The 24,888-nt window shown below is 42.7% G+C and overlaps 2 protein-coding genes across 2 annotated transcripts in view; one reads left to right on the top strand and one right to left on the bottom strand.

Moving 5' to 3' along the window:
* Positions 1–18,450, bottom strand: part of LOC311225652 (zona pellucida-like domain-containing protein 1) — a gene marked incomplete at both ends in the record, with an annotated part of 35,530 nt that extends 17,080 nt beyond the window's left edge. The window contains 2 exons of the mRNA XM_084311039.1: positions 4,815–4,988; positions 18,393–18,450. Of these exons, the coding sequence (XP_084167165.1) occupies positions 4,815–4,988; positions 18,393–18,450 (232 nt within the window). The remainder of the gene's footprint in view (positions 1–4,814; positions 4,989–18,392) is intronic.
* LOC311239021 (heat shock cognate 70 kDa protein-like) overlaps positions 4,923–24,888 on the top strand; it is a 50,273-nt gene continuing 30,307 nt past the window's right edge. Inside the window, exon 1 of the mRNA XM_084327241.1 lies at positions 4,923–5,006. The gene's annotated coding sequence lies outside the window, so the exon portion shown is untranslated. The remainder of the gene's footprint in view (positions 5,007–24,888) is intronic.

Genomic DNA, 24,888 nt, shown 5'->3' with positions numbered 1-24,888 from the left:
GGTCCTTGGGACAGAAGCGTTATAAAACAGAGGTCCTTGAAGACAGAAGCATTATAAAACAGAGGTCCTTGAAGGCAGAAGCATTATAAAACAGAGGTCCTTGGGACAGAAGCGTTATAAAACAGAGGTCCTTGAAGACAGAAGCATTATAAAACAGAGGTCCTTGGGACAGAAGCATTATAAAACAGAGGTCCTTGAAGACAGAAGCATTATAAAACAGAGGTCCTTGAAGACAGAAGCATTATAAAACAGAGGTCCTTGAAGACAGAAGCATTATAAAACAGAGGTCCTTGAAGACAGAAGCATTATAAAACAGAGGTCCTTGAAGACAGAAGCATTATAAAACAGAGGTCCTTGAGACAGAAGCATTATAAAACAGAGGTCCTTGAAGACAGAAGCATTATAAAACAGAGGTCCTTGAAGACAGAAGCGTTATAAAACAGAGGTCCTTGAAGACAGAAGCATTATAAAACAGAGGTCCTTGAAGACAGAAGCATTATAAAACAGAGGTCATTGAAGACAGAAGCGTTATAAAACAGAGGTCCTTGAAGACAGAAGCATTATAAAACAGAGGTCATTGAAGACAGAAGCGTTATAAAACAGAGGTCCTTGGGACAGAAGCATTATAAAATAGAGGTCCTTGAAGACAGAAGCATTATAAAACAGAGGTCCTTGAAGACAGAATCATTATAAAACAGAGGTCCTTGAAGACAGAAGCATTATAAAACAGAGGTCCTTGAAGACCGAAGCATTATAAGACAGAGGTCCTTGAAGACAGAAGCATTATAAAACAGAGGTCCTTGAAGACAGAAGCATTACAAAACAGAGGTCATTGAAGACAGAAGCATTATAAAACAGAGGTCATTGAAGACAGAAGCATTATAAAACAGAGGTCCTTGAAGACAGAAGCATTATAAAACAGAGGTCCTTGAAGACAGAAGCATTATAAAACAGAGGTCATTGAAGACAGAAGCATTATAAAATAAAATGGAGCGGCGGTTCCCGGTTAGATTCCGGCTCCTTCCGGCAGCGTGTCGAAGTGTCATTGAGCAAGACATTTAACCCCGTAACTGCTCCCGATGAGCAGGTTGGCACCTTGCATGGTTGCCTCCACCGTGCCTCCACCGGTTGCCTCCAAGCGTCTTTCTACTTCTCTCTCTCTTTCGCTCATCAAGGTATAGCACAATACTTCTGCCTTCCCCCCCTGCAGCAGTTCCTCTGTGATCTGAACCTTATACTCTACTCTCTCCTCCAACTGCCCTGAAGTGGTCACAGAGATGCAAGACAAGTCAAGTCTCAAGGCTTTGGTCACAAGTCCAAGTAAAGACTCAAGTCTCTTATGGTTGTAATGAGCGTTCTAATATCCGCTGCATGACATTCGGTCTGCTTAGAACATGGCATGGCTATATATCTAAGGAATTCAAACCATGTACTGTATTATCATCACTCCTTTATCTAAAGCATATCGGTGTTGATTAGTTGTAAGGTATACAACTAAGGTATATGATCACTTTAAACAGGCTATTGCAATGCAATATGAAAAACACACACAATGAAAGCTTTCCTTAATAACTATATGTGGCCTCCTTTTTAAGATACAGCTACAGTATAGCTATAGGCCAAGGTCCTACATCCAAGGAATGACATTCAACTCGTCAGACATTTCCTTATTAATGTTAATGCACAAAAGAAAAATCATAGTCAAGTCTGAAGTCACTGTATGTGTGACTTAAGTGTTATCTGGGGACTTGACACCACATTGAAAGTGGTGTTCTTGGCCAAATTCCCAATCAGATCTCTGACAACAAGGTCACCTAATTATCCCTCCCATTTAATTGGCTGATATCAATTCCTGTCTCCTCAGCCTTTCAGCCATTGTGTAGTGTGATCGGTGCCGGGTGCCAGTGTATAATGGCAGCCATTGAGCCTGCATAGCCCAAGGTGGTGGTGAAGGAGGTAATTTCCACCCTACATTCTAAAGCTGCAAAATAAAACATCCTTGTGTTCACTCGTTTGATCAAAAAGCATCTAAAGCATTTTGTCTACTGAGCCTCTTTCATTTAATTGTCTTCTCTTTGATGAAACGGTCCATGAGCTCTGCAGACACAATGAAGCAGAATACAAAACATATTTTCGTGATTGCTGACTATGTCATCATTCGTTAGCATTATTTCAGTCAAAGATTCTCGTTAAGTACTTCTCGTGAGAAAATTAACAAACTATTAAAGGCCCAATCCTTAATCTGAGTTTACTGGCTCCTTTGGTTTTAAAGGGGGCACTTCACCAAAATGAATGCTGATTTATTTTGCACATAATCTCACACACATTCAAAAACTCACAGTTTTGCAGACATTAATTTACATTTACATTTAGTGATTTAGCTGATGCTTTTATCCAAAGCGACTTGCAAGTTTTGTACAACAAGTCAGTAGGAAGGGTACAACTCAGCTGAGTAACAATGTTCAAGTGTTCAGACTTGAGTGCTACAGTGTTGAGTGTATGTTAGTATATTAGGAAGAGTGCATGACAATAAGAAGGTTAGTGTTTTTTTTTTTTTTTTTTTTTAAATATTGATTTAGTTTGACATTGAGAGTAAAGGAGTTAGAATGTGGCCAGTAGTGATGTCATTGGGGACTTTGAATCCTTGTGTTGTGTTAATTACAGCTCAATGAAATGATAAGGTATAGCAGTCCCTATATAAGACAAGGTATTGCTATTTAATTTTATTACATCATTTCACGGAGCTGTAATTAAACACTAAAGCAAAACTGGATATTATTGCCAAAGATCTTTATTTGTGGGATTACATTTTGAGGCCAGAATAGGGGTTTTGAGTATGATAAATATCAAAGCCAGTAATCGAGATGTAATATCTGTCTAATATCTGGCCACTCAAGCTATCTCATACTCTTCATGTACGAATATAGATATAAATAGATATATCAATGTTGTACTTATTTTAAAGATGGTGTTACCTCTGGATTAAAGGCATAATCTGTAGACCGTTTTCGCCTAAAGGTACATGCCTAAGTAAATGGAAGATTGCTCCACTTCTGCAAGGTCAATTTGCATGTTCTTGGTATCAAGGAACATCTAGGGACCTGGGGGTATGTATTTCCAGTGTCAGAAATATTGTGTCTGTTACTAGGCTGAGTAAATTGTAATGAAGAAAAGGAGAATATAAATAATGATTTATGATTTTTGCATCTTTGATAAAAAATTGATACGGGTAGGAGAAAATGCTCACTGAGCTCATTCACCACCTTATTGAGATCATGTGTACAAAAAATCTAAGCAAATGAATAAAGGGAAGATGATTAAACAGAAGGATTTGTAGATACAGTAATGAATGATAATCGATTTTAATTATAAATTCATATTTGACCTTGAACTTGACCTTATTATGGCCAAATCATACATCTATGGATAGGGAAAATGCTCCTCTTTCCAATGGCAGGGTTGAATCTGGATTTAGTCATTTCCTTGCGGTTTTTACGATAATTAGCATTTTCCGATAAATTCGTATTTCCGATAAATCGTATAAAACATCGGTAAAATGAAAATATACACTTTGACTACTGTTTTTGATAGGGTTATGGTCTTTACTCTTTGCAACAAAAAAAAATATTTAAAAACATTAACCTCTTAACATCCAAGGGCCCACATTCTTTGCCGACCTCTAGTGGCTCGGGTGTGCATTTCTTTTAATACAATATATAGATAGAATTAAAGCCCTATTTGTTGCCTGTCGATTGCCCTTTCAGGTGACAAAATCCGTTCAGCGGTTCTCGAGTTACATGCCGATATGTGAGGCGTGGCCCAAAGTACGCAAAAGTACACATTACCACATTACCACATTAACATTACTCCCGGGGCTCTAGTTCCGTCAATCATTTGGCGATCTCGAAAATCTTTGCACAGGGTTGTAGCCAATGAGTGTGGCTTTCCAATGATACCCCATTATATGATAATTGGGAATCTAATACGGTCTCTATTGATCGATTTATGATAAAGAAAAGCAGGGGGTCCTATAGGGGGACCTTAAGGCTTAATGACAGTATACACTATATTACATTCATCACTTCTACAGCTGAACTAAATTGTTAGTTCCATTAACCATATAACCATTTCAATTTAGTGAATTGGCCAAAATTAAAACGATGTTGTGACTTGTGTGATTGATCATCTGATTAGTATCAGTTGAAATAATATAGAATGGGTAATAATTACCTTTGATGAGCTTGTACATGTCCTCACTCATCAGAATCAGGATCAAAATTTAAAAAGAAATTCACAAAAGTACTTTTGCACGATACAGGGTATTTGTCTCTGTAAGTTGGTGCATACAATAAACATAGAGAAAAGTAAGAAAGTATAATTACTAGAAAACAAGTACTGCAGGTGAAACAAGTACTACAGAAATATAAAATAGGAATAAGATAAAAAAAAATGTAAATAGAATAGATTTACAGAAAAGCTGTATAGTTTGTGCAGGAATGTGCAAGTTATTAATCAGGGAATGTGCAAAGGTTGACAGTCATTTGTGGAGACTGTCTGTTAATGTGACATGTAGTGTCAGTGGGGGAGGCTTGTTGATGAGGCCCACACTGCAGAGGGGTAGAACCTGTTCTTGTGGCATGATATTTTGGCCCCGCAGCCTCCTGCCAGAGGGGAGTGTTTCAGACAGATGCCTTAGTGCCCTGGAGGCATGATACAGCCCCTGGCGAGATGGCAGATAGCAGCCAATCACCTTCTCAGCAGAGTGTATGATATAGCGCAGTCTGTCCTCGTCCTCGGCAGTGGCCGCGGCGTACCAGATGGGGATAGAGGAGGTGATGAAGATGGCAGTAAAGACGTCACCTGCAGTTTGAACTTCTTCAGTTGCCTCAGGAAGCTCATCCTCTGTTGTTGTGTTTTTCCAGTGAGGGAACTGATGGTCCTCTGGGAGATGATGGTGCGGAGGAAGTGAAAGGACTCCACGGTGTCGACTGGGGAGATAAGATAAGGTATTCCTTTATTGATCCCCTTGGGGAAATTCAGGCATCATAGCAACATGGGGGGGGGAGGTACAGGTATGGGTATGGTAATAGTAGAAACTAAAGACATAAATACAGGCAATAAACATTATAGTACAGTAGAAAAGTTAAAAAGTAGAAAGGTCTTTTGGGGTGAAGGGGAGAGTGAATCTGGGTTCTTCCTGAAGTCCACGACCTCCTCCACCGTCTCCACCGTGGTATGAATGGTAGCTCCATGAGTCTTGGCTCATCGGTTTGGTATTGGACTAAGGAAGAGATGACTTGCTTGGCTATGTTCTGGAATTCTCATTGGAAAAAAGTGGATCTTTGGCTCAGGTAATTCTCCTCTTTTTTTTGTATCTACTTTTTCTCTCCCTTTTTTCTGTGATTTTTCTCCCATCCCAATTTCCTCTGGTGCCAATTCTCCCTCCCCTCCCCTGATCATTGCTCGCATGTGCCCCCCACTGGCCGGTCGTAGGGAGGATAGAAGCCCATCACATGTCCCCTCCGATACATGTGGAGGCAGCCAGTCACATCTTTTCACATCTTTTCACCTGCCAGCGCGGACTCTCATTGGCGAGGAGTAACGTGTAGGAGGCTCACACTGCCCCCGCCATTTTCCTGTCTCTGCTGTGCAGGCGCCCTGACCGACCTGTAGGAGTCGCTGTTTACAACGACCAGACTACCACCCTTCGACTTCCCTCCCGCTAACTCTGCCAATTGAGTTAGTATGACGGCCGGCCCAAGCTGGAGGCAACGCTGACAGCCGGATTCGAGACCGGTGTCTCTTGCGTTGGTGACGAGCGCAATGTCTGCTGCGCCACCCAGCCGCCCTTGGTAATTCTCCAGGATAGGATCTAAGGGGGGTAGTGTGATCCTTCCACACGATGCCCCGAGGGAGTTTCGAACCCGGGTCTCCCACGCCGCGGGCAACAACACAGACCGCTATACCAAGAAGTGAACTAACTTCTTTGTACCGTGTCTATGCGTCTTTTGAGGATGTGAGAGTGAGTTTAACCCATAGCACCGCTACTCACCCCAGCCCTTCTTGACTGCGCTTCACGATACCATCCGTTACTTATATATTCAAAACCTTTCCTAAACATTCTGTTCATTCCTAACCATTTCCAGTAACAGTAATGGTATAACTTTTCCAGTATTTTCACGAGCGTGGGAACCCTGTGTATGTTTTCCTGTGAGATTTGTTTTTCCCTTTTCTCTTTTTTCCCCTCCCTCTCCAGAACAGTGGTTAGCTAAACGGTGCAGGGTACATACAGTACGGCAATTAAGATATGATCATTTGTATTGATCGTTATCTTGGGTACGGCCAGGGTGGTTAGCACACAAAACAGCAGTGTATATACGGCACAAACATAGATTATTAAAAAAAAACGCCTATTTTGCGCTTAAGGTTTCCTTTGGCATTCTTTGGTCATTGTTCTGTACAATCACGTCTGGTAACAGATCAGTTTTACACTGCCCCGGGCTTTAAATTGAATATACTGTACAGTAGCAAGTTTCCTTCCAGTTCTCTCACAGTCTGTGAATAAAAGACACACCTATCTGAGAGAAATCCTGGGTCTTTTGTGCTGCGTCACAACATATGAAAGGACCTTCTAACTTTCCTGCATCCCCACGGGATAGCACGACAATACTCTATGTGAGTACAACCTAAAAAAGGTGCATGTTAGATTACTTTAGGGGTATCCAATGTCAAATGCCAGTTTTGATCTGGCCATTGTTGTCTAAATATCTATTTGTCTCCAAGGCACGCCATCGGTGCTATGTACCGAGAGGCACTTGTTCAGTGAAGTACACAAGTCCTCTTACTGCGGTAAGAGTGGAAGTACCCAGATACATATGGTGCTCTGAAAATAATTCTAACTCAGTCAGCTGATTCTGAATAAAGGTATTTGATACTGAATGTATGCAAGTACTGTATCGAAATTAAAAGTACCACTTCTATAAGATTCTTGTATTTCATCGCTTGAATCCGTGATGCATCGGCAGGCTTGAACTTTGAACTTCCTTTTTTTGCACTTTATATGTTTCATTTTATGATAATGAAAAGAGCTTTTTCGTCAAAGCAACTTGTAACGGCAAGGTTCAGGTAAATGTGGTCTTGCCTTGGGACTCATTAAGGGGAGTTACCCCTGTTGAATAAGATATGAAATAAATCATATATTTTTATTATGACTTTTATATATTTTGTTAACATATTTCAATTCACTAATATACTGTATATATATATATATATATATATATATATATATATATATATATATATATATATATATATATATATATTTTTTTTTTTTTTTTTTGCACGTTGCATGTTAGAACACTGTTTCTCTCAGTGGATTTAGAGTTCATTTAGAGTAACTAAATAGTTGGTAATTAATAGTTGGTAGTTGGTAAAGGATTTCTCTGGACAATATTTGTCACTTTGGTTATTTATTTCATTTAATAAACATTTGCATAAAGCAAGCACATCTGTCTACTCTAATGTTGATAATATCCCTATAAGGTACATTTTGAACAGATAAGAAATGTGAGAATAATATGATTACATATTACAATCATGCAATTAGATATTTTAATCGATTGACAGCCCTAATATATACAGTATTTAAAAAAAAAAATAGCTTATGTAAATTACCAGCTATTTTTGTTATGAAGTACCATGAAAAAGAAAGTTTTGCATGAAGGGAATATATCATTTTGAGAACATGTCTGTTAAAGTATTTTTAGTAGCTTGGTGTACTTGACTAAGTAGTCAAGAAGGCACGGCAGCGCCTCTACTTCCTTAGGCGTCTAAGGACGTTCAAAGTGAGTCAGAAGATCTTAAGGGACTTCTATCATGCACAATAGAGAGCATCCTGACTGGTAACATCAACTCCTGGTTTGGGAATAGCACCGCACACGACCGCAGAGAGTGGCTTGATTAGCCGAACACACCATCGGAGGTGGGCTTCCCACTCTCCAGGACATTAACACCTCTTAACCTGCGCCCCCAAAAGTGGCCTTTTTAGTTTTCATTTTTGAGGACTGCATACTTTTTTTGCAAACCAAAACAACATACTTTATACTTATAGCACATGCATGAGCCTGGTCTCTTTTGAAAGATGACATTCTGACGTTTCTGATTCCAGAAAGAAAATTCAATTTTAGTGCTAACGTAATAGAGTAACATAGATCTGAACTTGAGTTGTAGAAAAACTTGTTACTCAAGTTTTTCTGTAGTAGTTAGTAGTCCAGAGGTAGTATTTCCCCAGAAGGTGGAATGGCTTACAAATCCAGACGGACCCATAGCCTGAAGCCTTATGTAGTAATCTCCAAATGTCATAAAGATCCATTCAGAAATGAGTGATTAGGAGTGATTTTGGTAAACTGTGTACAATGAAAGACTCAGTTTTCTCATAGACTTCAATTCATTCTCTTCCTGTCTTTGCTTGTTAGTTTTTCACCTGGATCCTAGATCATACATCCCCAGATGGGGTATCATTGGAAAGCCACACTCATTGGCTACAACCCCCCACAATCATTTTTGAGATCGGATCTAGATTGACGGAACTAGAGCCCCAAGAGTCGGGAGTGATATTTTGCGCAATACCGTGTACTTTGCACAAGCCTCAAATACCGGCATGTAACTCGAGAACCGCTGAACGGATTTTGTCGGATTTTGTCGGATTTTGTCGCTATCGACAGGCAACAAATAAGCCTTCAATTCGATATATATATTGTATTACAAAATATGCACACCCGAGCCACTAGGGGTCGCCAAAGTGCCGGTGGGCAAATCGTCCTAAAAAGGTCCCGCCGGCGGGTCGTTGCGTGGTAAGAGATTTTAAACACTAGGCGTTGCAGAGCCAAGGCTAAAAGAATGGTCAAAGACTCTACCGAAACAACTTCCTCGGTCAGGCAAGCGCTACCGGAGTCTCATTGCCAGCACAGAGAGACTCAAGAGTAGCTTCTATCCCCAGGCCATCAGGATGCTCAATGTGGACTCACTATAACACTAACTCATCCATTCTGCAATCATTACACACAACATCCACATGTACACACTCACTTTAAACATTCACCTTTAACATTAACTTTAGACACTATAAACACTTTTTAACACCACACCATATTCTATCTATTTATTCCTAAAGATTTGCACAACCTCTTATACTAAATCTTTGCATTTTGTTCTTGCATTTTGTACATTTTAGTTTTGTATAATGTATATTTTGTATAGTGCTTGGTCTTCATTCTTTTACATTTTACTGTATGAAGCACAATCTCAGGAGGGTCATACAGAACCAAGAATTTCACTATAATGTACATGTAGCCTACCTTATATGTGACAAATAAAACAAAATGTGATGGAAATAATGGGAAAGTGTCATATTTATAGTTGCTTTTGATGATTGCTTTATACAGTACGTTCATGAAACTGCAATAGTTGTAAAGGTTTTAGAGATAATATCTCAACATTTTCCTATCCAGCCAAAAGCACCATTTTGGACTTGGACTCAAGCTTTAACTGCATTCGGACTCGGAAGGTGCAGACGATGACTCGGACTTGTTAATTGATGAATAGTTATTTATTTTTGTAAAAGGCCCTAATCATTTGGGATAAGATATTGATGACTATATTAATGGCAAAGTAAATAAACTCCCTTTGAAACGGTGACCGCTGTGTCATTTATGTTTAATGTAGAACTTTTTTTATTTGTATGTCAGCTATTTGACTGTGAGTGAGTGGACTCAACCTTGATGCCTTGGACTCGGACTCGAACTAGGGTAATGGGGACTCAACTCGGACTTGGTGACTCGGACTTGGACTCGGACTCGAACACTGGGGACTCGAGATTTTGTGACTCGACTGCAATGCTGATGCATATTAGTATAGACCAGTGGCGGCTGCTGACCAAATTCTTTGGTGAAGCACAAATTATTATATTATATTTATAAAACATCCCCCAATGTGTGTGTCAGTAGTGGCTGGTGAGTTCAAAAATTGGGGAGGACGGGAGAGATAAAACAAAATTTAATAAAGAAGTACAGACACAGTGTGGTTATGAAGACAGCAGACAGACACTACAGTTAAAGACAACAGGCACTAGTAATAAATACCTTGGAGTAACTCTTGACACACACCTCACTTACACACATCACAACAATAGCTTAGTCAAGAAGGCAAATCAAAAACTATTTGTTTACAGCAAGATCAGACCATTTCTCATCCTCACTGTTTCAAACACATCTACATGCAATTGTTTTGCAATTTCATGCAAAAGGAGCTTATAAAATGCATGGTAAATGTCCATCCTGGACTCACCACTGTACTGCACTCTCACTCACACTTCCTCACACACTCACACAACCTTTCAGAACTACACAAAAAATCTAGCCACTAAATTCTATTTTATGCTCAGAAATAACACTTCCCCAACACTCACAGCTTTACTGCCAAGACACAATAGGCTACAAGTCAAGAAGTATCACCACATCAATCCCACATGCACTCATTCCAGTACCGGCTTACACAAATAATTATGGACTAAGATCATTCTTCCACACAAACAGCAAAATCTGGAACGAGATACACTACACAACCAAGGTACCCATGTACATGTCAAAATACTTCCCAAAGGTTAGTGAATACCACGATCACAACACCAGAGGGAGCTCCACAAATCATGTTAAACCCAGATTCGGCTCAAACAAGGGACTAAACACGTTTCGCAATTATGCCACATCAATGTGGAACGCCCTACCCAAAGCTGTAAAGGAATGTGAATCACTACCCACTTTCAAAAACACTCTCAAAAAACACCTACGTGAGACTGCAATTCGAAACTGGCCCCTACAAATGTCTTAACCCAGTTGTACAGTAAATGACCAAGTATGGCTTTGTCAGTATTCCAATGTACAGTGTACAGTGTGTGTCCCCCCGACACCTCCAATGTACAGCCCCCCCCCCACCCAACCCCACCCCACCTACCCAACCTCCTCCAATGTACAGTTTCTACGTCAAATGTATATACACTCTTTTTCTGGACACTTTTTGTATCACAACCGGTACTGTATTTGCAAATCTGGTAGGTCATAAATGTATAGATGTAGCAGTACTGTCTATCTGTATGTCGTGTGTGTCATATGATGAATTGAAAATGGGGGACCCTGATGTAAACAAGACGAAAATCTTTCTCTGGTCTGCATCCCCTTAACAATTGTATGTATTGAGCTGTACTGTACTGTACCCATTCTGCAATCTGTTAATAAACTGTTCAATCAATCAATCAATCCCATTCCACATCAGAGCAATAACCTCCACACACACACACACACACACACACACACACACACACACACACACACACACACACACACACACACACACACACACACACACACACACACACACACACACACACACACACACACACACACACACACACACACACACACACACACACACACACACACACACACACACACACACACACACACACACACACTGACCACCCAGACTAGCTAAAGTAACTCAACAAAGCAACCCACAAGTCCAGGGATTCACACTGGCACTGCAGTGATGGTCGGATCTTATTTATTGTTATTATTCTTTTAAAATCTAAACCGTTTGGGATTGTTTTGCACGTTTATCCCTTGCACCTGTTGCGCGCGACAGCTTGGGACTTGTTGTCATTTCGCCCGGGATGTACAGAACGCATCACCAGATCAATCTCACATGCACATCACTCAGCACTATAGGAAATGAACGACACACACACGCACATGCACACACACACACACACACAGGCCACAGCGGACCAAAACAAATCGCTCGTTACTCACACGCTCTGGTCTCCGTCGTAAGTCTGCTGGTCTCCGTAAACTGGATGCTTGCAGACTGCAGAGGGGAATCCCTCACTTCACGCACTTGCATAAGCCCATATATGGACCAAGTTGCCAACTAAGATTGTCTCGAAATGTCAGCAGAAAGCAGTAGCTGCTCACATGAAGAGGAAGGCAGCACAGCGGTTCTTCCTCTGGGTGAACGTTTCGATGACTTTGGGAACAAAAATTGAGAAAGACAGGACAGGAGCTTACTAAACTACTAGCTTGCTAAGCTAGTAGCTAGCTACAAGTTAGCTTACACAGTCCAAGATGGCACGTTCACGTCAACTACAACTACACCACTTCAACTGAGATAAAAAAATATATATATATCATCAAACGATGCAGTGCACAATAAGTTCATGAAGTTCAACAATTGAATAAAGATCTTAAAATATGAATTATTATATTAGGCAAATGAATCTCTTCTTTTCTATGTCAGCTTTCAAGGCTGACATTGCACACAGTCAACAATAGGGTCCAGCTGCACTTCCGTAGGTTTAGCTGGGGCCAATCTCTGATTGGATTTGAAGGTTGTCAACACAATGTGGTACGACGTGAACGCCAATCAATCAAGTGCGCTCCGTCTCACAACCTGCCTTTTTTAAACTCAAATAGCCTATTTTGATTGGATAATTATATTCTTAAGCCCAACCTGTGCAACTATTTTAGCAGTAAGTGATTGACAGCTGGCCATTACTGCAGTCAGGTCAGAGAGCTCAGAGCTGTCACTTGGACATTTTTGAAGAAAAGAAAATGCACTGGCATTGTTTTTTTTCAAATTCACTGACATTGTTCACAGAGGAAAACATTTCTAAAAAAATATATAATAATAATAAATAAATAAATATATATATATATGTATATTAATAATATATATATATATATATATATATATATATATATATATATATATATATATATATATATATATATATATATTTCTAGTGAAGTACTGCCTCACTAGTTGTCATGCAATAACCTCCACTCATTTAGCATAGTAGGTAGTAGTACAGGTATAGTAGCATAGTACATAGTAGATAGACAAAGTAGCATATTACATAATAGTAGAAGACAGTATGTTTATTTTAATCAGGTATTGATCAAAGAAGTGTGTTTTTAGTTGATGGAGGAAAGTTGGGCGGGTTTCAGCTGTCCTGACTGTGATGGTTTCAGCTGTCCTGACTGTGATGGTTTCAGCTGTCCTGACTGTGGTGGTTTCAGTTGTCCTGACTGTGGTGGTTTCGGCTGTCCTGGCTGTGATGGTTTCAGCTGTCCTGACTGTGGTGGTTTCAGTTGTCCTGACTGTGGTGGTTTCAGCTGTCCTGGCTGTGATGGTTTCAGCTGTCCTGACTGTAGTGTTTCTTTATTCTTTATTAGTTGTCATACAGAAGTACAGAATACTTTTATATAAAATGCTTCTTTCTGTTTTGCTCCAGAGAGTGTGCTAGATAAAAATAGATAAGTATAAAAGTATAGTAAGTATAAAATAGAAGTCAAGTACGTAGACAAAAAGTGTTCAATATATACATATATACAATGTACAATGCAGAGTAGAAAGTAACTGAGTTACAATACAATATACTACTATACAGTACAATGCAGAAATGGGATGGGGTACAATTTAGGTACAATTTACAGTAAGGTGTAATGAGGTATGGGTTGTAGTGCAAATTCTTTGCCAATAAATATAAAGTGTGTTTAGGTGTTCTATTTTTGTATTTTATTTTTTTATAATTTTTTAAACAAACACATAAACAAACATGACAACACACGATAAGATATACAAGCATTAGTTGACAGTGCACATCCAATGAAATCACATTTTAGTTAATTGTCTTATATAGGATATACCCTTAATACCTGTTATCTAAAAACCTACACACATATGCTCTAGCTCGTACCCCCCCCTCCCGGACCCCCCATTGGATAATCCATCCATTTGTTGTGTTTAGGTGTTCTAAAGTGGTTTCAGTTGTCATGACTGTGGTGGTTTCAGCTGTCCTGACTGTGGTGGTGTTTGTTCCACCACCGTGGAGCCAGGACAGAGAATAGCCTGCTCCGTTTCTGAGTTGTACTCTTGTTGTTCTCAGAACCACCAGAACCAGGCTCGCAACCAGACTTTGGACATGACTGGCTACAGTACAGAATTAAACATAAACAGGACTATACCACTCATGTGCAAACGGAATATGACTCTGATATTTTGAGCTCCGAGCCTTGACATTTAGCCTTTATCCTATTTTCACACTAGCGCTCGTCTCCCTACGCTTTATCTTTTGCTCTATTCTATTTGAATCTTTCAAAAATGTTCTTATGTACCCCAGTTGCTATTGCATGTACATATTTGTGTTTTATTACACGTATATGTTCATACAGTAGATACCAACTATTTTGCCTGTTTTATTCTCCACCCATCGATCATCCATAGCAACACTACTATCACCGACATCCAAGAAGGGGGACCCCCCCCCTTGAACGGCCCTTCTAAGGTTTCTCTCCTCCACATTGCCTGTGGTGCTTTTTTCCTATTGCTAGGTTTTTAGTGAGTTTTTCCCTACCTTCGCTGGGGTATGTCTGTGTTGTTTTGGATTTCATGATGTTTTTTTTTTTTTTTTTTTTATTTATTGTGATGTTTCTTCTTGACTTGTTTAAAGAAGACTTGGGGACATTAACATGTGATTGCGGGCTCTACAAATACATTTGATTTGATTAGATTTTTGACATGTGGGTTCCAAGTCTTCTTGCAATATAAAAACCATTGTGCCGTACTTTTTTCATAATCTTTTAACCGTTACTGAAAGAATTGGTAGTTATTTTCTGCCGATTCACCACTGCCTCCACTGTATCTGAAAGTGTGTCTTAAACATCACTTAACCCTTGAAAGTCACATCTGACTTAAGATGCCACGCTAACATTTGAGGTGCATTTATTTCCCTGAAAAGTAGCTCTACACGTTTTCAGATATACTTGGAAGCCAGAGGCAGTGGTGAATCAGCAGAAAATGATTTACCACATGTTTCAGTAATGGTAAAAGATTATATAAAAAGAACGGCAGTGATTTTTGTAACGAGGCAAGAATGACTTTGAACACACATGTCAAGAAGACTGGCCTTGTCCTTTAAGAATGTTCACAAGGAAGTCAAGGTAAACCACACATCAACCATTTCTAACATCCACCGCTTTACGCAGGTTGATCTTCTCTCAGATTATCCGCTTTATGCAGTTTGATCTTCTCTCAGATTATCCACACATGAAGACAAATAAGGGCGATTCTTCCACTAGACATCGTTCCATCATCCCCATTTATCTTTGTTCGAATCAAGTGTCTCAGGAGAGAGCTTCTCTGTGTTCATATGACCCGCTTTGAGTCGTACGGGTGTGTTTTGGTTTCTAAATGACCTATACTTTATAAAAGGCATCCATCCCTCAGATTCACCAACAATGTCAAGCGCAGCGTCGGGGAACGAGACACGTGGAGGTGTGAAGAACAGGTCTGAATAGGTCTGCTCCCTTCCCAATGGGACCTTTTACGCTGTTCCATTGATGATCTTAACCCTTTCACTACCACACTACAGAAGGTTAACCCTTTCACTACCCCACTACTACAGACGGTTAACCAGTGATAGTGTGGTAGTGAAAGGGTTAAGTGAGCTGCCGCAGCAGATGCTATCTCTCTCCGTTAGACCACGACTTAGGTCATGCTCTCTGTCACATGCAACATGTGATCATGCCATCACTGCAGCAACAACCATATTTATATAACTAGATGGTGCAAGGCGGAGTCTCCAGCTTAGTTCACCGGCGGCCATCTTGTCACAGGCAGCACGCCCACTCATAACATGAATGTCTATGGTGCATGTACTATTGAAATAACCATACTGCTCAATTTTCAACCGATTCACAAACGGTTTGGTTTATTCCAAACGTTATTAACGTGGCTATGATTCAGATGCTTGGACATGTTGAAATAATTTTCACATGAAAATCCATTATGAGTATGCAGTATGATAACTACATCTCTGATGATTATAACAAACCAAACCGTTTGAGAATCGGTTGAAAGTTTTGCAAGCTATGGTTATTTCAATAGTACATGCACCATAGACATTCATGTTATGAGTGGACGTGCTTCCTGTGGCAAGATGGCCACCATGTGGCAATGCCGGTCTCCATTGGCCAGCAGCGTGGGTGAGTCATCTAGCCTAAAACTTGATCAAAAAAATAATTACCTCTGATAAACCTCACTACACAAAGGTATCTCGGGTCAGCTGGCCTTTTTAGTCACCAAGAGTAAAATCATAAGCCGGAAAAGCTGCCTTTTGTCACTACGCTCCCGTCGGAATACGATGTCAGGTGAGCTCAGCCGAGATAAGAGATAGGATTTGAACGTCCCCGTCGGGAAGCGACCCGTTGTTACAGTACAGCACGGCAGAAGAACATGACCGGGGGATACAGTGTCCCCAACCTCAGTCTGACAGTGCTACGCCACCTTGGGAATTTCACCGGAAGATCCAGTTTCCCCCAACCTCGAAGGACAACAACATAGGTTCTGTTGAAAAGAAGGAACAAGGAGACAAGGTTTCCAATTTTCTTTTAAATAAAGTTCCATTTATTAAAAAATATTTCCAATCTGTAAACAGAAAATGGTGCATTTATATAACTCTTTTATCCAAAGTGCTTTACTACATATGTCTCACATTCACTCACACACCGACGACAGAGGCAACCATGCCTGCTCGTTGGGAGAATTTAAGGAGTTAAGTGTCTTGCTCAAGGACACTTCAACGAGCTGCCAGGAGAAAACGGAATCAAACCGGGAACCTTCCGAATACCAAACGACTGCTCTACCTCCTGAGCCCCATTAGTATACATTTATATTTATTTTATTAGCTATATATTAATAAAAACTAGTCAGATCTTGGCATTGGCCACAGCACATAGAACAAGCTAATAGGCTATACTTTACGAAAGGAGGGTACTACAGACGAGGGAAGCTGATTGGCTGTGGAAACTAAGGGGGGCTAGCCCACGAGTGAACTCTACTACTGCCACACGTGGAGGTGGAGCGCACACAGATCATTCACTGCATAGACAAATAAGTGTTTAAAGATACAGTACAATGACGTTTTAATTCAGTCATAAATTGCTTATTTTGGACTATTAATGCCATCACCCATCATGGGTATCATTATGTAGCTTCAGATGTTTGAGATCATTTGATTTATTATAAGTGTTTTAGTTTAGGTCACCCTCTCAGAGCACAGCCAACTCTCAGTGGGCTAGAGCTGTCCCCGAAGCCTGTTTTTGGGCTTCGAACTTCGCCAGTTATTTTTTGGGTTTTTAATCATGCAACGAATTTGCTCCTAAATAATCTTTCTGGTTCAGTACTGTCGAGTCTTGACTTTAGGCACATAGCGCACATTTACGCATAACGTAGCGCATATGCGCATATTGATGCGGTTATTAAGTAGTACCTAGTTACTGGTCACGGGAGGCTTCAATATCATTTGGATGGTAATCACATTCTCAGAGGACCTGACATGGACAACACACATAGACTCAGTCGTAAAAAAGGCGAAGCAGCGCCTCTACCACCTGAGACAGTTAAGGAAGTTCAGAGTATCTGGGAAGATACTCCAGTCCTTCTACTCCGGAGCTGTAGAGAGCATCTTGACTGGAAACATCACTGCCTGGTATGGCAACAGCACGGCACAGGATAAGAAGGCCCTACAGAGAGTGGTGCGCTCAGCCGAGCGTACCACGGGTATTGCACTACCAACCCTGCAGGTCCTATACAACAACAGTTGCAAATCCAGAGCCTGCAGGATAATGAAAGACCCTCACCACCCCAACAACAGCCTGTTCATGCTGCTGCGGTCAGGCAAACGCCTGCGAGCACCAGTAACGAGGACAGAGAGACTTAGGCTCAGAGCCTTGAACACTGAACTCTCCACGCACAAGCACACTATGGACACTTTACAGAAGGAAAGGTCACTTTAAGAATAGTATAGCTTGAGATTGTAGAATATAGCATTGTATAGCAGTGTACATAAAGACCCAATGCCTCATCCGTAGCTAACAGTGTACTGCACTGCCACAGGACCTAGCATGTCCTACCATGCTCTGTAAATAGCTCATGTACAGATACCGATATGCCTACTTTGTTTACTTGTTTATTGCACGCAATATAATAAGTTTATGTCGCTCTATTGGTTGGACTCTCATTTTATTACTTGTATTATGCACATCGTTGCGGGCGAGACCCCCCGCATTTCACTGTATGGCGTGACAAATAAAACTCTTTTAAAAAATGTAATTAAATTCAAAATGTAATTAAAAATAAAGAAATATTAAAAGCGGAGGTTTGAACCCATTAATTACGATTCGAACGCCAACGTAACAAACGAAGGTCAGAACTTTTGAATGTTTGGGCTCAGGAGACGTGGTCTTCGGTTCATGAGACACTATAGATGTTTGACAGACTCCGCATCTCATCCTCTGAGACCTCTCGTTCAGCTATGGGCCAATCAGAGTAACCCATGTGTGTTATGCGATATTTCAGAGGAAGCAGACGCTTGGTTTTGTTGATAAAAAGGGCTTTAGTAATAATTTGAACAACTCTTTAACATTTTGGGTAATGTTACATGAGATTGAAAAACAAGATCATGCCTGCCCTCAAACCCAAGCCCTTTGGTGACGACGAGGTGCTTATGGCTATTGAGAAGCTGCCCAAGTATGCCCAGGCTGGGTTTGAAGGCTTCAAAACCCTGAACCGCATCCAAAGTAAGCTGTTCAAAATGGCCATGGAGACGGATGAAAACCTGCTGGTGTGCGCACCTACGGGAGCCGGTAAGACCAATGTGGCCCTGATGGCAATGCTGAGGGAGATTAAAAAACACAAATCTGGATGGAACCATCAACCTGGATGATTTCAAGATCATCTACATTGCTCCCATGCGCTCTCTGGTACAGGAGATGGTGGGAAACTTCAGTAAGCGCTTGGCAAGTTATGGCATCACAGTCTCTGAGCTGACAGGCAACCACCAGCTCTGTAAGGAGGAGATCAACGCCACCCAGATCATTGTCTGCACCCCGGAGAAATGGGACATCATCACAAGGAATGGTGGAGAGCGAACCTACACCCAGCTGGTGCGCCTCATCATCATTGATGAAATCCACTTGCTGCATGACAACCGTGGCCCCGTGCTGGAGTCCCTGGTGGCAAGGACCATCCGCAACGTGGAGCTCACCCAGGAGGACGTGCGTTTGCTGGGCCTCAATGCCACGCTGCCCAACTATGAGGACATGGCCACCTGCCTGCGCGTGGAGAGTGTTTGTCCACTCCAGGAAGGAGACAGGGAAGACTGCTCGGGCCATCGGGGACATGTGTCTGGAGAAGGACACCCTGGGCCTGTTCCTCCGGGAAGGTTCGGCTTCTACGGAGGTGTTGAGGACTGAGGCAGAGCAGTGCAAGAACCTCGAGCTAAAGGACTTGCTGCCGTATGGCTTTGCTATCCACCACGCCGGTATGTCGAGAGTGGACCGTACTCTGACGGAGGATCTGTTCGCTGACCGGCACATCCAGGTCCTGGTGTCCACGGCCACTCTGGCCTGGGGTGTCAACCTGCCGGCGCACACCGTCATCATCAAAGGCACCCAGGTGTACAGTCCTGAGAAAGGCAGGTGGACTGAGCTGGGAGCCCTGGACATTCTACAGATGCTTGGTCGAGCTGGCCGTCCTCAGTACGACACGAAGGGAGAGGGCATCCTGATCACGTCCCATGGAGAGCTACAGTACTACCTGTCCCTGCTCAACCAGCAGCTCCCCATAGAGAGCCACATGGTTGGCAAGCTGCCCGACATGCTCAACGCTGAGATAGTACTGGGCAATGTGCAGAACACCAAGGATGCTGTTAACTGGCTTGGCTACACCTACCTGTATGTGCGCATGCTCCGAAACCCCACCCTCTATGGCGTCTCCCATGACGACTGCAGCGCTGACCCACTGCTGGAGAGGCGCAGGATGGACCTGGTGCACATGGCAGCCAACGTCCTCGACAAGAACAGCTTGATCAAATACGACAAGAGGACTGGCAGCTTCCAGGTTACAGACTTGGGACGTATTGCCAGTCACTTTTTTTTTTTTTTAACAATATATTTATTGGGTTTTAGTTTGCAAATTACAACATGTATATCAGCAGAGCAGTATTCAGCAAACATTTTCACCCCGTTCTCCCTCCCCTAACCCCACCCCACACAAAATAATAATTAACTTCAAAAACAGGTTCACATAGGAAGGATACAGATTTAAATAAAAAATAAACATAAATAAATAATAATACAACCAAAATGTTTTACACATTAAGTAAAGGGTGTTTCTTGTCGTCACAGTACTCCCCCTAATCCCGTTCTTGTTGAAGCAAGTTCCCAACATTCGTATTATGCTTTAAGAAGTACACAAATGGTCCCCAGGCATTATCAAAAATGTTTTGTTTACGTCTAACAATATACACCATCTTTTCCATTGACATATTTGAAGCCATTTCTTTAATCCACATACCAATTCTTGGTCCATCAACATTTTTCCAATTAAGAGCTATTACACGTTTTGCTTGTAATATGCACATATCTATAAATCTAAACTCTTTGCGTTGTAGATGTGGGGTGGTAGGATATAAACCAAGAATAAAAAGCTTGGGATTCAATGGCAACTTCTTTGATAAGATTTGATCGATCAGATCAATAACATCTTGCCAGAAGGTTTTCACTTTCACACATTCCCATATGCAGTGGAACAGTGTCCCCCTTTCCTCACTACACTTAATACAAGTATCTGGAATATTATCATTAAACTTATGCAATTTAACAGGAGTTATATATGTACGCATCAGCCATTTATATTGTATAAGTTTTAGGTTTGCCAGTCACTTCTACATCACTCACGACTCCATTCAGACCTACAACCAGCTGCTGAAGCCCACGCTCAGTGAGATTGAGCTCTTCCATGTTTTCTCACTCTCCTCTGAGTTCAGGAACATCAACGTGAGAGAGGAGGAGAAGCTGGAGCTTCAGAAGCTGCTGGAGAGAGTTCCCATTCCAGTCAAGGAAAGCATCGAGGAACCTAGCGCTAAGATCAATGTGCTGCTGCAGGCGTACATCTCTCAGCTTAAGCTGGAGGGCTTTGCTCTCATGGCTGACATGGTGTACGTTACACAGAGTGCTGGAAGACTGATGCGGGCCATATTCGAGATTGTGCTGAACAGGGGCTGGGCTCAGCTCACCGACAAGTTTCAAGTTTCTTTAATAGTTGTCATACAGAAGTACAGAATACTTTTATACAAAATGCTTCTTACTGTTACGCTCCAGAGACTGTGCAAGACAAGATAAGTATGAAATAAAATAACATAGTATAGCATGTAAATTAGAAGTAAAAAATTAAGTCACAGTGTTCAGTATAGACATATGTACAATGTTCGATGCAGAATAGACGTAACTGAGTTACCATATAATATACAATACTATGCAGTGTGTTGTGAAGGATCAGATTAAACCGAATATATATATTTATTTATGGATATATATTTAATAGTATTTGTATATCGTTTGATATCCCTTGTATATTCCTTGTACATATACACTGAATATCCCTTTAGTCTACTAACAGCCCATAATAGTTTCATTCTCTCATTGGACAAGAACTTGGCGCCAGCAGCCAAGCCCCTTGGTTCAAGTTCAATCGTGCCGACGAACATGTCGTTACTAGCCCGGTTCCGCGTAGGAATACGTCTGGCGAAATACGAATGGTACTATTTGTTCACAGCGCATATATATATGGCGCAAGTAAAGTAGAACTTTCTTTTAGTCCCTTAGCCCTTAGTTCTTTACCCTCCAACCTAGTGGCAAGACGTTAAAGTCTATAAAGTGAGCAATACCCCCATCGTTTCCTCGCGTTATCTAGAGTCTTAACCAGGCTGGGCAGACCACGTGTGGTGCTTTCATCCGAGGAGTTCTGGGCTAGGACGAGTGGACCTGCACTTTGGATTACCTTACCCGGACGACGGCGAGCCCTACACGGCTTGGATTATCTACTTGCTTTGGGTGCTTTGATTTATGCCATGGATAACAGCCAACACTGGTGAGTGTTGGAACTACCCCCCGAGAGGAGTCCAGGTGAGACGGCGCTCTACCCCGAGTGAGGTCGCCTCACGTCTCTTCGTTGTGGACCGGCAGCTACCGTCTACAAGAGGGCCCAACTGTATTCATCTGTGGACCAAGGTTCTGTGGGCACCGTGTTCAGCACTCTGAATTCTCCCAAGAAATCGTTGGCCAGATGGGATATCGCCGGCGGCTCTCCTAACCCCCCCCCCCCCCTACTGACTTACAACCAGCAGGACCCCCCTTTAGTATATCCAGCTATAATCATTAAGTACCATCGCTATAGTTCCCTAAAGAACCAGGTTGTATACTTGCTTCCTGCGTAACCAGAGATTGGACATTCAATGTTGATTTGCCTACGAATACTCATTTGCCTTACAAGTGCATTCAAATCATAAATGTCATTACGTGAACGTTGTATATACCCTTTGCTATATATTAAAGATTCGACGGATACATTTGTGTGGACTTGGTTTCATCAGGTGGGAAAGTGTTCATCATATCTATATCATGTACTGTGTGGCCAGTAGTTAAAGTACATAAAGCGGTAGTGGTTTAATGATACCATACTTATCAATACAGTCAGGGAATTGTACCCCTCAGTTACAATTGGTCCTTCGAGCCGGAGGGTAACTAGTGTAATATTAATATAGTGTTATTAATATTAAAATGGCCTATGATGAACACTCCACGAAACGGTCCTCCTAACGTAGAACGCCCGCGGCGCAGACGACAGACACCTCAGTACTTAGAGGATTACGCTGTCAGTCAACTACCTAGCCTTCTACAAACGGTAAACGCGGTAAAAGTAGAAAGTAAAATTATGTCTGACCTTAACGACCAGGTTACCCCGACCACAGAGGCCCTAGTGGGTTCTAATGTAACTGACCAAGCTCACGGTGGGGACCAGGAGGGAGCTGACATGCCTTTACCCCCCGCCAATACCGAAGAAGTAGTCCCCGACCAGCCCCGGGAGGAAGACAACCCTACAGAGAGAGAACTCTGCACGGAAGAAGAGGAGGAGAGCGCCGAGGAAATAGAGCTCCAGGACTCCCCAACGAGTACCGCCAGGAGCGGCTCACCTCTACAACCGTCTTCCCCCAGCGAAGCGGAGAGGATGCTATCACAGGCGTTCCTCGTCAGCCTGACAGCCTCTACCGAACGCGATCGACTCCAGGGTGAACGCGATCGACTTCAGGGTGAACGCGATCGACTCCAGACACAGCAACGGAGCGAAGAGGAGCGCATACGCCTGGAGATGAGACGCCTTCAGACGGAAGAGAATATGGCAAGAGACCGAGCAGACACCCAGCGTGCCGCTGCCGGTGCCCAAAGAGAAGCAGAGCGCGACCTTGCTCTCATCCAGCGCGAAACCGAGCGCGACAGACTACAAGCCGAGCGCGACAAGCTACAAGCGCAACTAATGGAGCAGCTGATCCTCAAGGCAACACCCTCTCCCTCCGCCAGGGGTTCAAGGAACTCGTCGAGACAACAGTCAAGGGCAGCGTCTCCTAACCGAGCAAGCGACCCTGAACTTGACCAACAGACCAAGCCTATACCCCCCGCAGACCCCCTTCCCCGACCGGTCCAAGCGAGACCCAGCTACAAGGAAGGAGCAGCATACACTGCGGAGAAGCTAAATAAACGACTACAGGATCTAGAGGACCTGATAGAAGAAGAAGAGGGAGAGGAGGAGAACCAAGCCCGACGACAGCACAGTACTCCACCGGACCAGGAGGTCCAGTACAGCCCAGGCTATACCCCCGCGGCGCTGCGCTACAGACCCCCGACTCTATTCACGGGTGAGCACGACGCACGACCAGCCCCGAGGAATAGCACCTGGACCAGCGGGCCATGGTACCCTGCCGGTACCAGCCCACAGAGAGGCGCAAGAGGAGACTCGCCTAGGAGGCCTCTACCCCAACGCTCGCCGATGTATCAGCCATCCACGGCGTCATACATTGCCACACCGACCATCCCAGACTTCACCCATGAGAATCGGGCACAGTACACGGAGCTCCGAATGTGCTTAGAGACAATGATGGTGGATGTCGTTGATGAACGTCACAAGTATGCAATATTACTGAAGCACCTGAAAGTACCCCGAGCGCACAATATAGCGCTAGCCTATGCCACCTCTACGACCCCATACACCGCGGCTCTAGCAGCGCTGGACCAGAGATATGGACGTATATGGGATTACGTAATCCAAGAGATAAGGCATATTGACCGCCTACCCCCAGCAACAGACAATCGCTCATTAGACGACCTGTCTATAAGAGTGCAGTCCCTGGTAGGGATGCTGGGAGCGCAACGAGAAAAGGGTATGCACGAGCTATACGCCAACTCTAACGTCGAGAGGATTTTAGAGAAGCTGCCACCCGCCAGACAAGAGCGCTTTAGGCGGCAGAGAGACCACCGTGATCCTAACGGTCCCGAACCATCCCTCCTCGATCTAGCCGACTTCCTGGCGAGAGAAGTCAGCAGCTTACGACTGGATACGTTCGTGCGGAGCACACCAAGCTCCAGAGAGGGACCCAGGAGAATAAACGATGGAAGAAGATCGGTGACTGTCATGCACCAATCAGAATCAGTACCGAGCAGTAAGAACCACAGTACCCCCTCGAGGAAAGAGAAGTGGAAGATGGTGTGCCCGTACTGCGAGAAGGAACACTGGCTGTCACAATGTGACCTGTTCACCAAGATGAATGCAGAAGAAGTGAGTCAATGGATAAAGTCCAACAGGCGCTGTTACCGATGTGCGCGCAGTCACATGGCAGCCGAGTGCCGCCTAAAGAAGAGGTGCAGTCGGTGTGACGGAGCC

This window comes from Notolepis coatsorum (genome assembly GCF_963971535.1).
Source record: "Notolepis coatsorum genome assembly, chromosome: 1".
NCBI classification, from domain to species: domain Eukaryota; kingdom Metazoa; phylum Chordata; class Actinopteri; order Aulopiformes; family Paralepididae; genus Notolepis; species Notolepis coatsorum.
This window is presented reverse-complemented; position numbering and strand designations above follow the sequence as displayed.